The 13,694-nt window shown below is 50.5% G+C and overlaps 1 protein-coding gene across 4 annotated transcripts in view; it reads left to right on the forward strand.

The window, feature by feature from the left end:
- Positions 1–10,264, forward strand: part of OPCML (opioid binding protein/cell adhesion molecule like) — a 259,361-nt gene extending 249,097 nt beyond the window's left edge. For all 4 annotated transcript variants that reach the window (XM_071769045.1, XM_071769048.1, XM_071769044.1 and 1 more), the window contains 5 exons: positions 5,540–5,665; positions 5,940–6,074; positions 6,178–6,298; positions 6,782–6,933; positions 7,709–10,264. In XM_071769045.1, coding sequence (XP_071625146.1) covers positions 5,540–5,665; positions 5,940–6,074; positions 6,178–6,298; positions 6,782–6,933; positions 7,709–7,812 — 638 coding nt within the window. In that variant the 3' untranslated portion in view covers positions 7,813–10,264. The remainder of the gene's footprint in view (positions 1–5,539; positions 5,666–5,939; positions 6,075–6,177; positions 6,299–6,781; positions 6,934–7,708) is intronic.
- Positions 10,265–13,694: the final 3,430 nt, after the last annotated feature.

Here is a 13,694-nt window from a genome sequence, read left to right on the forward strand (position 1 = left end):
AACAACCATCTGGTGGTGAGGTGATGCTAACTGTGCTAGGAAAAGTTTTTCCTGACACATGGAAATCCCAGCATTGCTTCTCCAGGGCTGAAGAGGAGCTGGGGGTGCGTGGTGATGGGGTGATGCTCAGGTAGCAGTGGCATTCAGGTCGATTAATTTATATTTGTGTGGCACCCAGCTAAAAGTCGGCCGGATGGAGTATTGATTCTTGGTGCCTGTGTTCAATTGGGTTTTAATTGTGCTACTGCAGGGCCCAGCCTTCCTTCCTTGCAGCCCAGTGATAAATCTGCCAGAGAGTCACTGTCACCAGTAAATGTGTCTCTTAGTGTCATCATTAATGTGTCTCTTGGACTGGTTCATTGCAACCACTGTTAACAAGGGTTTATAGGAGCATAGATAACAGGACAACAGAGGGTTTTGTCTCCCTTTTCCTCTCTTTTTTTGGGGCCACACCGTGATAATGGGGCAGGGAGCTTTTAGGGACATATCTGGTGCTTTTGGCATGTTGGGAGAGTTCCTAACACAGAGAGAACTGGCATTTAGAGGAGCCACATCCTCCTCTTACCCTAAGCAGCTTGAGCAGAGGATGCCACGGGGCTGGACCTCCCTAATAGTGGTCTTTGGTATTCCTCAGATGTCCTCTGTTTCTGATTTATTTAGCAACCCCTCCTCTGCGTTGCCTTAATCCTACTCACCATAGATTTTTCATTAAAGCCCCTCTTGGCTGTTGGCATTGTTACTGTTAGTTTCTGGTGGGCACAATCCATTTTCCTGTCTTGCTGCTTTCCTCACCTTGGAAGCTGGAATGGGTTTGGAAGGACCAGGACCTTCATTTGCACTCAGTTCTCTGGATCCTCCTAAGGATGCTCCCTCAGATCAGGTGCAGAATCCCTCAGAGCAGCAGGGATGCAGGTGTAGTTCTTCAGTGAGTGGCTCAAAAGCAAATTGAGTTTATTTGCACCCTCTGACTGATAACAACTGTCTCCTTGAGTCTCCAAAAGGATGAGGGAAGTGGCTCAGCCTCTTTCATTGTTGTAGGAAAGACCAGATAATGGGCCCTACATGTAGAAAAAGCTTATATATTAAGTGCTTAGCATGTGGATGCTTCAGAGTTTGGTGTGAGGGAGAAACAGGATCACTGGGAATAGCCCTTACCTGGTGTTGGGTTGGGTTCTTTTTTTTGTGTGTGTGTCTGCCTAAGAATCAAAGTGATAATGAGGCAAAGAGATGCAAAGAGGAGCAGTTAATGGGATGCAACACATGGGACAGAAAGTTGGCAAATGTACCCGTTGTGGGGTCACGTAGCATGCTGGGCTGGCAAGATTTTACACAGATCTTGGATTGAGGGTTTACAGGAAGACTGAAGGTGATTCCTGGGGCACATCTCCATCTTGCTGAGTGACACATGTCCAAAGGAAAGCCTTCACCACCAAGAAAAGGGCCTGGTGATGTTTGGGTGGGTGCTGTATGCAAGCAGGTCTTCCCCTTTGCCACATCTCTGGGTCTGACTGGGTGTTTTGTCCTGGGCTATTTTGGAGGCTCAGCTCTGGCCTCTGGGTTAATTGTCCCAGCAGGGATGAGCAAAATGGTGAATTGAAGCAGGAGACTTGCCCAGAGCTCAGCCTTGCAGTGGTGGCAATGGAGTGCAGGGAAATAACAGGGAAATCAAAGGGCTGTTGAAAGGAGATGGGAAAAAAAACTTTAGGCAGGAAGGAATTCTATTCCCAGCAGGAGAGAAAGCCCAAAGGACATAATATCCATGGTTCTTAAAGTGATGATTCACACTTCCTTCTCTGGGGGTCTGGGATGGGGAAAGGTCTGAAAGAAGCAACCAGCCCCCACCTCATCCTTCCTCCCTTCCCAGAGAAACAGAGGATTGGTGAGAGAGTGCCAGTGGCCTTCTGGGGGAGATGTGGCAGCATCTGGCTGAGCTGTAGCAGAGAAGTGCTCAGAGACAGTTTGGGAGGAATAGCAATGATTGAAGAAAGAAATAACAGGAAGAGAAATTAAAACCAACAAATACAAGATGGGAAGAAAATTCCAGAGGCATGGAGAACAAAAGGAAGAGAGAAGATGCACAGAGCATCAAAAGAGCGAGAGGCAGCAATGGGGAAAAATGAAAAAGTAATGAAGGAGCAGAGAGAAAAGAACACCCATTGCCCAGGCAGGAACTGGCCTTAAAGTGGCTGGTGTGATGTGCTAACCCAAAATCCAGACAGGAGTGTGGAAGAGGGACAGGATGATGGGAAACACCCAGAGAGCATCCTTGTTTTCCTCTCCTCGAGGCTTCCTGAACTGTGACAAGGAGCTGGTGGCAGTGGAGCTGTTGGAGGCATTGGGACATGCCCCAGAGGTGATGGAAGAAAAGCCCAGCTGCTGATTAATTAGTGCAAAAAGCCAAAATGGGGGAGAGGAGGGAGAAGTGGAGAAGTTGTTTCCCCATTATATTTCTGAACAGAAAGAACGTTTTAGCGTGCACACAAATAGCTCCCTGGGAAGCACTCTCACGTCCTAATTGTTCATAAATTTACTGACAGGTGGTTACACAGTAGGTATAACACTCCCAGTGTTGGTTTTATTGCTTTCTCTGGCTCAAAGTGAAAAATCTGGAGAAAAAGGGTGTGCAGCAAGCAGTCAGGAGACTCTGTCTGAGCAATGGGTGTTTGGTGCCCGGGTTTTGGTGCTGTAACTTCTTGTGAGCATTCAGTCCCCAGTGGAGCCAGGTTCTGCTTTTGGTCTGTGCTGGCTTCTCCATCCCTTTCTTGTTCATTTGTGTCTCATGGTGTTGTCCAATCTTGTGGGGGAGTTCCCAATCCACATGGAGATGGGAAATGCTCTCTGCAAAGGTCTTGAGGCTCTCTGGAGTTGTTCATAGGAAGGGTTTTTTGGGTGTTGTTTTTTGTTATCTGTTTATTTTCCTCCCCTTTCACCTGCACTCAGATGGTGTGGAGGAAGGCAGAGAGACAGAACAGGGGCAGAGATGTGGTCTCCTGGGGCTTATCAGCCAGGTTGGAAAATCTCTGCAGCAGAGAGGATGTGTTTGAAATATGCACGTGATGATCCTTTCCCATGAAAGGGTTGCACAGAGTGTGTTTTACTGGGGGAGGGCTGTGAAAAGGCAGTGTTTAAGCCCAGGAGGAGGGTCAGATCTCTGAAAGTTTCCCAAATGAAGTGCCTGTGGAGTATGTGAGGTGACAGCATGGCATGCTGCTTGCTTGGCTGGGAAATGTGATAAAAATCATTCTGTTGACCAAACTGTCACGGTTGGATGTTCTTAATCCATAAAATCAACTCTGATGAGCCTCTTGGATTGGGCTGTCAGAAGAAGGTTTGATCAGAGGCAATAATCTTTGCTGCTGACAAGCACCACTTGGTTAAAACTCCCAACATCACTTCCCATACAGGCTAAAGGAGGGACATTGGCACCAGGGTCCCCAGGGGGTCCCTGCACCCCAACACCAAAGATCCCCCATCTCACCTTATCAAAAGAGGTGTCTTATAATGGCTCAAGAGGTAATGGTGTGCAGGAGGGACATGAGTTGGTGATGCCAGCCACAGGTTCCCTGCTCCCAGCCGTGCAGCAGTGATCATTTGGCAGCTAAAAATAGTGTTGTGGGGCCACCGTGGTGAGTGCCTGGGGTGGGGATTGGTGCTAAGGAGTAGTCAGGAGCTGAGTCAGCCAGCAGCAGCATCACTTGGAGGCAGTGGCCACGCAGGGATGCCTGACGTGCTGTCTCCTCCTGCAGGGCTGAGGGGTGGCAGCCATCCCCCCTTACTCTTGGGTGTCTGGAAAGCCCAAGTTTCCCCGTGCCTTTTGTCCCCAGCAGCTGGGGAAAAGCTGGTGCCTGGAGGAGGTGCTGGGACTGGAGGGCTCAGGGAGAGCCCCAGGGGCTGCTTGGCTGTGCTTGTGAGGGATATCCCAAGTGACACTGGGCACGCTGCCACTGCCAACCCCCTGGGGCTGTCTGCCCAGTTTGGGGCTATCTGCCCAGTTTGGGAAGGGAGGAAGAAACTGGGCTCTGTTGTGAGCAGGAATCGGTGCAGTGTGGGTCTTGAGCAGTAAAGGAAGGAGATAAATCACAGGCTTATTGTTATTGAATTTAGTGGCATCACTTTCACGTTCAATTTCGCTTGCCGGCTGTCGGAACAAACAAGAGATTGCAGAGTAAATGTTTTAGGGTTTTTTTTGTTTGTTTGTTTGCTTGCTTTTTGGCTTCCCAAACATTATGCATTTGCTTACCTGTGATTAATATTATGTAGGGTCAATAAAATCCTCTGCAAGGTGCTCAGCAGGACTGTGCCTCTCCTGGCTTCCTTGGGATGTTCTGTCTTCTGTATTCCATGTGCTTGGACAAGGCAGGACTAGGAGTAAAGGGGGATAGGGACTGTGCCCCACAGCTCCAGAATTGGCCCTGTCCCCAGAGTGGCCCCGAGGCCAGGGATTTCCTCTGGAGAAGGCAAAGGTTGTGTCTATCCATGGCATGACCCTGGTATCCTGCTTGGAATCCACATCCCATCCCGATGGCTGCCAAAGAGTGGGTATAGTGCACATGGGGGCTTCTGCCCATTATGATTTTATTCTCCTCAAGCCACGGAGGAGCATCTCGGGTCTTTTTCCTTGTTTTAGGAGGGGATGTTAGCAGCCTCCCTTCAGCAGAGCTCCTCCTGTGGGAGCCAGCCAGCTCTGCTCCAAGTGTTAACTACATTTTCCTGCAGTTGCCGGAGCACACTTTTCATTTTTGGATTGCTGTTTTCCCCTGAAGGACTCAGCCAATCTTCTTCTGCTATAACAGACTGTATTTCTATATTAATGTGTCAAGTTGCTGGGAAATATACTGCCTTGCAGGGCCTGTCGGGCTGCAGGCACTGTGCTGTGTCTTTGCCATGGCTTGTCCTGCCATGCCACCTCTTCTGCACCAGGGATGGGTTTTTTTTTCTTTTTAAAGCCTGGCTGAGGGGCAGGGCCTGGTGGTTCCAGCCAGCTTAGGCTGAGCTCCTCAGGGATGTAGCCATGGCCCTGCTAGACATCCTTCTGTCCTTGCCCAGCCCTGTGACAGAGCTAGGATGGTCTCCAGGGTGACAAAAGAGCCTGGCAGCCCTCCTGTCCCCTTCCTGTATTGGGTATACTGGTTTCCAGGCCATCATCCCAGTCTCATTCACTCCCCAGGGTGAAGGGGTTGTGTCCAGGAGCCCTGGTACCACTGGGAAACAACATCGGTGTTTTAATTGCTTTTTTTTTTTTTTTTTTTCTGTTCACCGGGACTGGAGATATTTATGGATGTGGGGATTGCAAAATTATTTATTAGATGGAGTATCTGGGGATAGAGTGAGATAAATCACTGTGTCCGGTATTGAATGGAGCAGACGCTCTGTAATTTAAACAGCTTTAATAAATATGCTAAAATATGAGCCTTGTCAGGGGCTGTAATGAGAGCTGGTTATCGGGGTCTCAGCTGTGGGGGTGGTAGGGGGGGAGCAAGGAGGGGGACAGAGCCAGATGTGGTGCTGTGGTGGCTTTGCTCATCTTTCTGTCTTGCAGTTCCCCCCCAGATTGTCAACATCTCATCAGACATCACCGTGAATGAAGGCAGCAGTGTGACCCTCATGTGCTTGGCTTTTGGGAGACCAGAGCCCACTGTCACGTGGAGGCACCTCTCTGGCAAAGGTGAGAGCATCACCAGGGGACAACAAGCCACCAGGGGCAGAGGAGGGGACTTGCCTGGGTTGTGTGGGACAGCCAGATGTCCCTGTAGAGGTGCCTGGTGTTCTCCTCCTGTCTGTTGTAGAGGATGGAGGTCCTGGGGTGGGAGCAAGGATGTGTTGTTAGGTGGTCTCCCAAGCAAAAGGTGTGCCAGGTGAGGAGGGTGTCAGGGGTGGGGACCCGGCGTGGGTGATGGTGGCCAGGAGTGATGGTGCCACGTTTTTGGGGTGTCTCGCAGGGCAGGGCTTTGTGAGTGAGGATGAGTACCTGGAGATCACAGGCATCACCCGGGAGCAGTCCGGGGAGTACGAGTGCAGCGCCGTCAACGACGTGGCCGTCCCCGACGTGAGGAAAGTCAAAGTCACTGTCAACTGTGAGTGCAAGGGGTGGGGGAGAGGTTGGGGGTCACAGAAGGGTGGTGCTGGCAGGGTGTTGGCAGGTGTAGCCCAGCATCACGTGGCCTGGCATCTCCACAGACCCTCCATACATCTCCAACGCCAAGAACACGGGCGCCTCGGTGGGCCAGAAGGGCATCCTGCAGTGCGAGGCCTCGGCTGTCCCCGTGGCAGAGTTCCAGTGGTTCAAGGAGGACACCAGGTGAGGGGCTGCAGGGCTGGGGACATGGGGCAGCCATGGGGCAGGAGGTGGCTGAGGAGGAAGGCTGCAGCCAGCTCATTTTGGTGGGGCTGAGCGCTCAGCTGGGGTCCCAGGGTTTTTCCTCCTGGGGATGGTGGTTGTGGCTCGTGGGGGGTTAAGGGGACTTGTGTGGGAGGGTTTTTCCTCCAGGGTTTTTCCTTCTGGGGATGGTGGTTGTGGCTCGTGGGGGTTAAAGGGAGTTGTGTCGGTCAGGCAGGAGATGTGGGTTATGGGATGGAGAGCACATCCCACACCGTGCTTTGGGGTAGCATGGTGGGTGGAGGGGCTTGTCCTGGGGGGCTGTGGGGAGTCTGGTGGGGGAATATGCGGGTGTGTAGTGGTGTTGGCTGGGGAGATGGGAAGAGGTGGCCAAGGGAGGGGTGAAGATAGGTGTCAGAGGGGTGGGGTGGTGCTCTGAGCACTGTTTCCCACTCTTTCCTGCAGGTTAGCAAATGGGCTGGAGGGCGTGAGGATTGAGAGCAAGGGCCGGCTCTCAACGCTGACCTTCTTCAACGTCTCGGAGAAGGACTATGGCAACTACACGTGTGTGGCCACAAACAAGCTGGGCAACACCAATGCCAGCATCATCCTGTATGGTAGGTGCCCTGGTTTTCTTTGCAGCAAGGAGGAGGAGAAGGTTGTAGAGGATGAAGTGGGGTCTAGGAGGCACAGGGCAAGGGTTTGGCCATGATGAACATGGTGTGGTGGGGGTCTCCTGGGGTGTGTGCCCTGTGTTGTGGCACAGCCTTGGTGGGCAGATAAGCCCCATGTGTCCTCTTGGTTGTTCTGTCATTTTCTGATCTGTGGGATGGGAATGAGTATTGGGAGGGTGAGAGCATCAGAAGGTGAAGAGCTTTCTGGGAAGCTTTAATATGTGGTTTATTATTACTAGTAGTGTTTTGAGGTTTATGGGGGAAGACAAAGTTGTGGGAAGGATTTGAGGGAGACAAGAGGGTAGGTGGCTGGGTGTCTCAGTGAGGGCGATCCTCAAATGGGAGGTGTGTAAAGATTTGGGGAGCAATGAGGATAAATGCAAGCAGAATGTCTAGCCTGGATGTCAAGAGAGCAATAGGAACATGCTTTTGGAGGCATGAGGCTCTGCTTGCACAGGTTTTGTTTTGAGACCTGTCCTTTGATGGCACAAGAGAGTGCCACCACATTGTGAGCATGGCCAGGGCAGCCTCATACCAACCTGGACCACGAGTGGTCCACACCAACACCTGGACCTCATACCAACACCATCAACACTCTTCAAACCCACTCTCCCCACCTGAGGTGGAGACAGGGAAGGTGATGGGGATGCAGCCATCTTACACTCACTGCCATCTTAACACTCTCCCCTTTTTTCCCCTTCCTTTCTCTCCTGCACAGGACCCGGAGCAGTGCACGACGGTGGCAACGTGGCATCCCGGGCAGCCGCCGGCCTCTGCCTCTGGGCCTCCTCCCTCTTTGCTCGCCTCCTCCTCGACTTTTGATAAGGGAGTGGAGGGTCCCGGGAAGCCCCACCACGGGCTCTGCCCACCTCTCCACCCGGGGACTCCTCTCCGTCGGGCGGGTGCCGGGCCGGAGGACGGGTGGCAGCTCCCAGCATCCCGGGACGGCCGCCTCTCCCACCCCCGGGATGGTTCCTGCCGCCGGTTACGCTGTACAGACCCCACCACGTGCCACCAGACTCTCACCCACCATCGTCACCCCGGGGGATGTGGTGTGGCACGGACGGGGCTCTTCGTGGCCACCTCGTCTCCGGGTCCCCGGGGAGGGGTGCGCGGAGCTCATCGCCAGGGATGTCCATCTCGTCGTCTTGCTAAGCCACCTACGCCCGAAAAGGACCCCGAGGTTGAAGCCTCCTGGCTCTGCCTTCAGCCCTCTCGCTCATGAATGTCAGTTCTCGCCGCCAAAGCTCCTCCCCAAGCACCCCAAACATCACCTCTCCCTGGCCTCGTGCTCACTGGTCTGTTCTGAGGGGCTCACCCAACACAACCACTTGTCCTTCGGGGGTCATGCACCTCTTTCTCCCAGCTAACACCATCCCCGACTCCCCAAAACCCCTCACCTTGAAGGCAGGAGGCTGCTCTCCCAGGAATGGGAGTCTTGGGGACCACCGCCCTGTCTCATGGGGATGAGAACCTTCCTGCTGCTCCCTGGACCCCCACCTGCTCTGCTGCTGCCCCCCCTAATGCCAGGACCTGCTCTCGCCCTGCTGGCACTCGTCAGGGAGGGTTCCTCTGGCTTTGTTTTCCAAGCACTTTCCAACCTGCACATCAAAAGCACAGCCCCACCAACACCGAGCAGAGGCACTGAACCTCACAGCACACCACCAGCTAACAAGCCTCTTCTCCTACAGCTCCGAGGTCAGCCAAGCTTTCAGCCAAGCATCTCTGCCTCCCCAAAAGACAGAATCCAACGTGTTTGACCCCGTGGAGGAGGCTCAGGCTCCTCCACTTTGTGCCGACAAAGCAGGGACAAGGACGGCTTCTGTGCCCCTAGCTTGCTGCTCATCCCTGCTGCCAACCAACAAAATGCCTTCACCAACAAAATGGATGTGGCCAGACTCGACCCTCTGCTTCCTCCAGCAGCCCCTGGGAGCCTCCATCCCTGTCATCCACAGCAGCAGTGGTTTCCCTCACTATGCCCGTGGTGGCAGTCCCGAGCCTTCCCGATGCTCTGTGACCATCTGGGTGTCCTTTGGGGCCATGGTCTGGGGATAGACCCTTTCATCCTGCTCCTAAAAAGTCACTTGCAGCACCAGACCCTACACTTGCAACGGGGACACAGCTCTCCAGCACGGCGCTGAGCAAGCACACAAAGCATCCCCCAGCACCTTGCCCCTTCCTTCTCCCTCCATCACCAAGATGGCTTCACAGCATCAGACCCCACAGACACTGGTTTTTCCCCACACCCACACTGCCACTGCCTCCTTGTCCCACTGTCCTGCTTTCTGTGGCTGGGAGGAAGCTGGGGTGCTGGTCCTCGGTGCACAACACAGTGAAAGAAACCAACCTAGTCCTGAGGCTCTGAGGTGCCACCACCCCATCTTCTATGCTGCTACCACCTCTCCTCGTCCCCTGCTGCCTGGGACCTGGGGTGTGAGGCTGTCACCAAATAAACCACAGGTACAAAACCCTTGAAAGCTCCTGGACTGTTAACATGGTAAAATCCACCTGGCCCAACGTGCTGGCTGACCTGATGGGTGGAGATCTGGCACACCCCATCCCCTGGTCCAGGGGCATCTCAGCTGTGCCACGTCCTACCCTGTGGCACCATCTTCAGCCAGCACTGTGACACCCGTGTCCTTGCCCACACCAAAAGTACCCTTGGGCAGGGGAGAAGCCTCACCCACATCCCTTGGCTGCTTCACACCCCCCCCCCTGGTGCCTCCTGGTGCCCCCTCACCCAAGCCAGCCCCTTGTCCCTTTGTCCCCGTGGCAGGGCTGGAGGCCACGATGGATCAGGCGAGGACGAGATGCTGCGCCACACGCTGAGGCTGATGGACCCGGCCTTGGGGGGGGGGGTTCCTCCTCACCCCAATCTTCTCCTTCCCCTGGTGGGGTGGGCTCCCCTGTCCTCCTCCCCAGCGTTCAACTTTCTCGTGCCATGTAACGTGCCATTGTGAGGAACGTGTTGGCTGGCTGAGGCTCAGCCCCCGGGGTGGGACAGCCCCCTTCATTCGGATGCTCAGGTGGGGGTATTCGGGTGCTCGGGGTTTTGGGTTGGTTTTTTTTTTTCGGGGGGGGGGAGTGTGGCTCCTGGGGCTCTGCTCCTGCCGAGGGTCAGTCTTGAGTTTCTGTCGCTCATTGTATTCCGAAGGTGGCTGTACTACCTGAGATTTGTGCATGTTACATTGTAGTTGTAACCTTTTCTAATTCGGCAAGAATAAGAGATGGTTGTGATTGTGCAGTGTATCAATAAAGTTTGAAGAACTTTGTACCTTTGGGGCTTTGCTTTGTGGCCAACGTGCACCTAGAGGGCTCCTGAGTGCCCAGAACTCCCGTGGTTCCTGGAGCCTCATTCTACACTTAATTAAAGCCTCAGTTCCCTTCTGGTGACAGTGACACTTGGAACCCCCAGCCAGGGCTCACTGCAGTTGGAGCCCTTCCTCACTCAGCTCCTCTGTGCCCCAAGAACCAACCTGGTGGCTCTGCTAGGACATTCTTGCAAAAAAAAAAAAAAAAAAAAGCAGTACCTGGCACACCAGAAATCAAGCTGAATGAATCCAGCAATATCCATACAAACACATTAAGCCAACCAAAACTTATTCATATATTCAACTCCCTTCAGCCATTAAAAATAAACCAATACATCTTCAAAACTTGCCAAATTTGAAGCACATGCCTGGACAACATGGTCAAACCTGGCACAACTAAGAGTAGCTAAATGCTAAAGGTGCAATCTCATAATAAATATAATCAAATTCAAATATACAAACATATGCTGATGTATTCTGCCAGCCTCATAAATATTTAGTGCTATGCTAATATTATCAGGTGTTTACAGCACATCTGGCACAGCTTTGCCTAAGATGGCCAAATATGGCCCAAATGAATTTAAACTTAAGCCACCTTTTCAAATCCAGCAAGATCTGGAATGGCACAGCATGATGCTCTGCAGAGCAGATGGCTCTGGTAAAATCTGGAATATCTTACAAGGTATGCAAATTGTGCAAAATTTTAAGAATATGCCCCACTCGTGGCCAAACCCCAACTGACAACAAATAAAGACTAAAACCCCAAACTTGAAAAATAAAAAAAAAAAAATCAAATCTATTCATGTAATCAAACTTCTTCCTATATTCTGCAGGTACTCATGAGAGAGCAGGGGCAAACCTGCTCCAATTTCTGTGCCAGCTGTGTGATGCCAGCACAATCAAGTCAATGTATGCTAATGTTTTCTGCTGGTATTCATGAATATTCATGAGCATGCCAGGGTTTTTGGCACACCTGCCACAGCCTCACAGTCCCAACCAAGTCACTTTATTCTGCCAGCACCCAGAGTTTAACATGTTACATCATAGTCTGGCAAAATATATTCAAATATATTCATTTTAGGCTGAACGTGGCACATCTATTCCAATCTATTCAGGGCTGGTGCTGTTAGGATGGGGCTTTATCCTTTAGCCAAAATATTGCTGATTTTCAACCAGTGTTAGAGGTTGTCCTGCTCTCCACGTGCCACTGCCCTTGGGGTGATGGTGTGACACATTTTGTTATCACGTTACGTATTTGAGCATCTCCCCCATCTCCACTTCCCTGCACCATTTCTATTTAATTTACAAGTCTGTACACAACAATCTCTTGTATAAAAGGATATATTTCCTCTTCTCCAAACAGGAAAGGAAAAAAAAACCCACATAGAATTTGATGTCACACATAATCTCCATCTCCACTTCCTTGCACCATTGCTATTTCATTAACAAGTCTGTACTAAACATCTCTTGTATAAAAGGATATATTCCCTATATGTATATATATATATATATTCTCCAAACAAGAAAAAAAGAAAAACCACAAAGAATTTGATGTCACACATAATCTCTATGTGAACATACATGTATTTGACATCATTTGGAAAGGCACACAAGGAAAGACTCAGACTTTTTTTTTTTTTTTTTTTTTAATTTTTCTCCCTGATCTACTCGGTGATTTTGAAAAGGAACATCTCAAAGTCATTGCCTGCTTTTGGTGAGCCAGGACATGGCCTTTCTCTGCTCTGCCTCTGCCAGACAGTTCCTGGACAAGAAGATCAGGAAGGCTCCACTGCAGCTGAAGCTTTGATGTGCTGAGAGCCCATGTGAAGAGCACCAAGGCAGCCTCCAACTCCAGGCATGGGACAGGCTTCCATTTGTTCTCCAGGAATTACTTTGGTTTCGAGTTGATTTTTTTTTTGTGTTATGAATCCCCTCATCCATTAATTACCTTATTCATTGAATTTTACCAGTTTTTTGGGGGAAAAAAAGGAGTTTTCAGTGTTGCATGCAAGGAGGGCATCAACTTTGTACTGCATTCATACAGAGGGGATTCTTCCCCCCTATTCCACTCTCATGGATGTGTACAACAGAGATTTGGAGCCCTGACCACCATGCAGAATGGGTTGGTGCTGGCACATCCCATGTTGCCAGGCTCCTCCCTACCCATGGATGGGCCTGGGATCAAGGGAGAAGGTGGGAGAAGGAGAAGCCAGGAATGCTCTCATGTGGAATGACCCTGAAACCCACCACTGAGAAGTCACTTACCCAAGTGGACAGTGCCCTCCTGCTTGCCCTTGAGAAATAGCACTGGCACCTTTCTGCCTACACAGGGAGAGCAGATGAGATGCATATACAGAAACCCAAGATTTACTATAAACGGAAAAAAAAAAGATCTTAAAAATCAGGAATAAAAGGCACCAAATTGAATTAACCTGAATATTAGGATAGCAGGGTTTTAGGGTACCAGGGTAAGAAGAAAACAAACAAATAACCAAATAATCACCAACTATTTCACAAGGGTTAATTGAGTGCTAGCAGCTTATTTACTAATAGGTCTTATCTAGAGCAATGATTAAAATTACACCTTATGGCAATGTGGTAAGACAATAATTGCAGTCTTCTCTCATATTTAAAAGGATCCAGAAGTCTTAAAGTCCCAAAGCTTACAAGTCATACTTTTCTTTAACCTTTTGAAGCTACTGAAGATATGAATAAGAATTCATATGTAGGGATTGGGTATTTCTTACCCTTCCTCTTGGCATGGCAGGGAGTCCCTTTCTCTTGAGGAGTCACCACTCAAGTTTCCCTGCTAGAGGAAAATCCCCTTTTGGAGAACAAAGGGAAAAACCCAAGAAAGCCCTTTTTTTCACTAAGGAAATTCTTCACTTTATCTGTCCATTCTTATTTGGTCTGCTTGGCCTGGCTGGAGCCAAGCTGGGCACTGTGTTCTTCAACACAGGAGAGCAGCTGGTGACACAGACATCAGCTTGGCCTTCTATTTGTACTTTTAAGACTGTTACAAGTTCAGGGTTTGTTCCCTTTTCTTTCCCTGGGAAACCCTCCAACTCCAGGCCAAAGGCTGTGAAACTGAGAGACAGAGAGCAACTGAATCACACAGGGAAACTGAGGCAGGGACACTGAGGCAGAGGATGCTGCTACACCATGACTGCTGTCAAAAACTTTATATTATGAAGTGGTAATGAAGGCACCTCTTGCAATATAAGTGTCCTGAATTTATGTTTGTGTTAGAATTATATCAAATCAAATCAGATATGCTAAGAAATATTGAAATAGATCATTTAGGATGGGTTACTTGTGGTGCTCTCCAGTCCATGCACTGCCCTTTTAAACACTGAACTAGTAACAAAATATTGGCAATTTTTTACCAATATT

Source organism: Heliangelus exortis, chromosome 26 (genome assembly GCF_036169615.1).
Source record: "Heliangelus exortis chromosome 26, bHelExo1.hap1, whole genome shotgun sequence".
In the NCBI taxonomy this organism is placed as follows: domain Eukaryota; kingdom Metazoa; phylum Chordata; class Aves; order Apodiformes; family Trochilidae; genus Heliangelus; species Heliangelus exortis.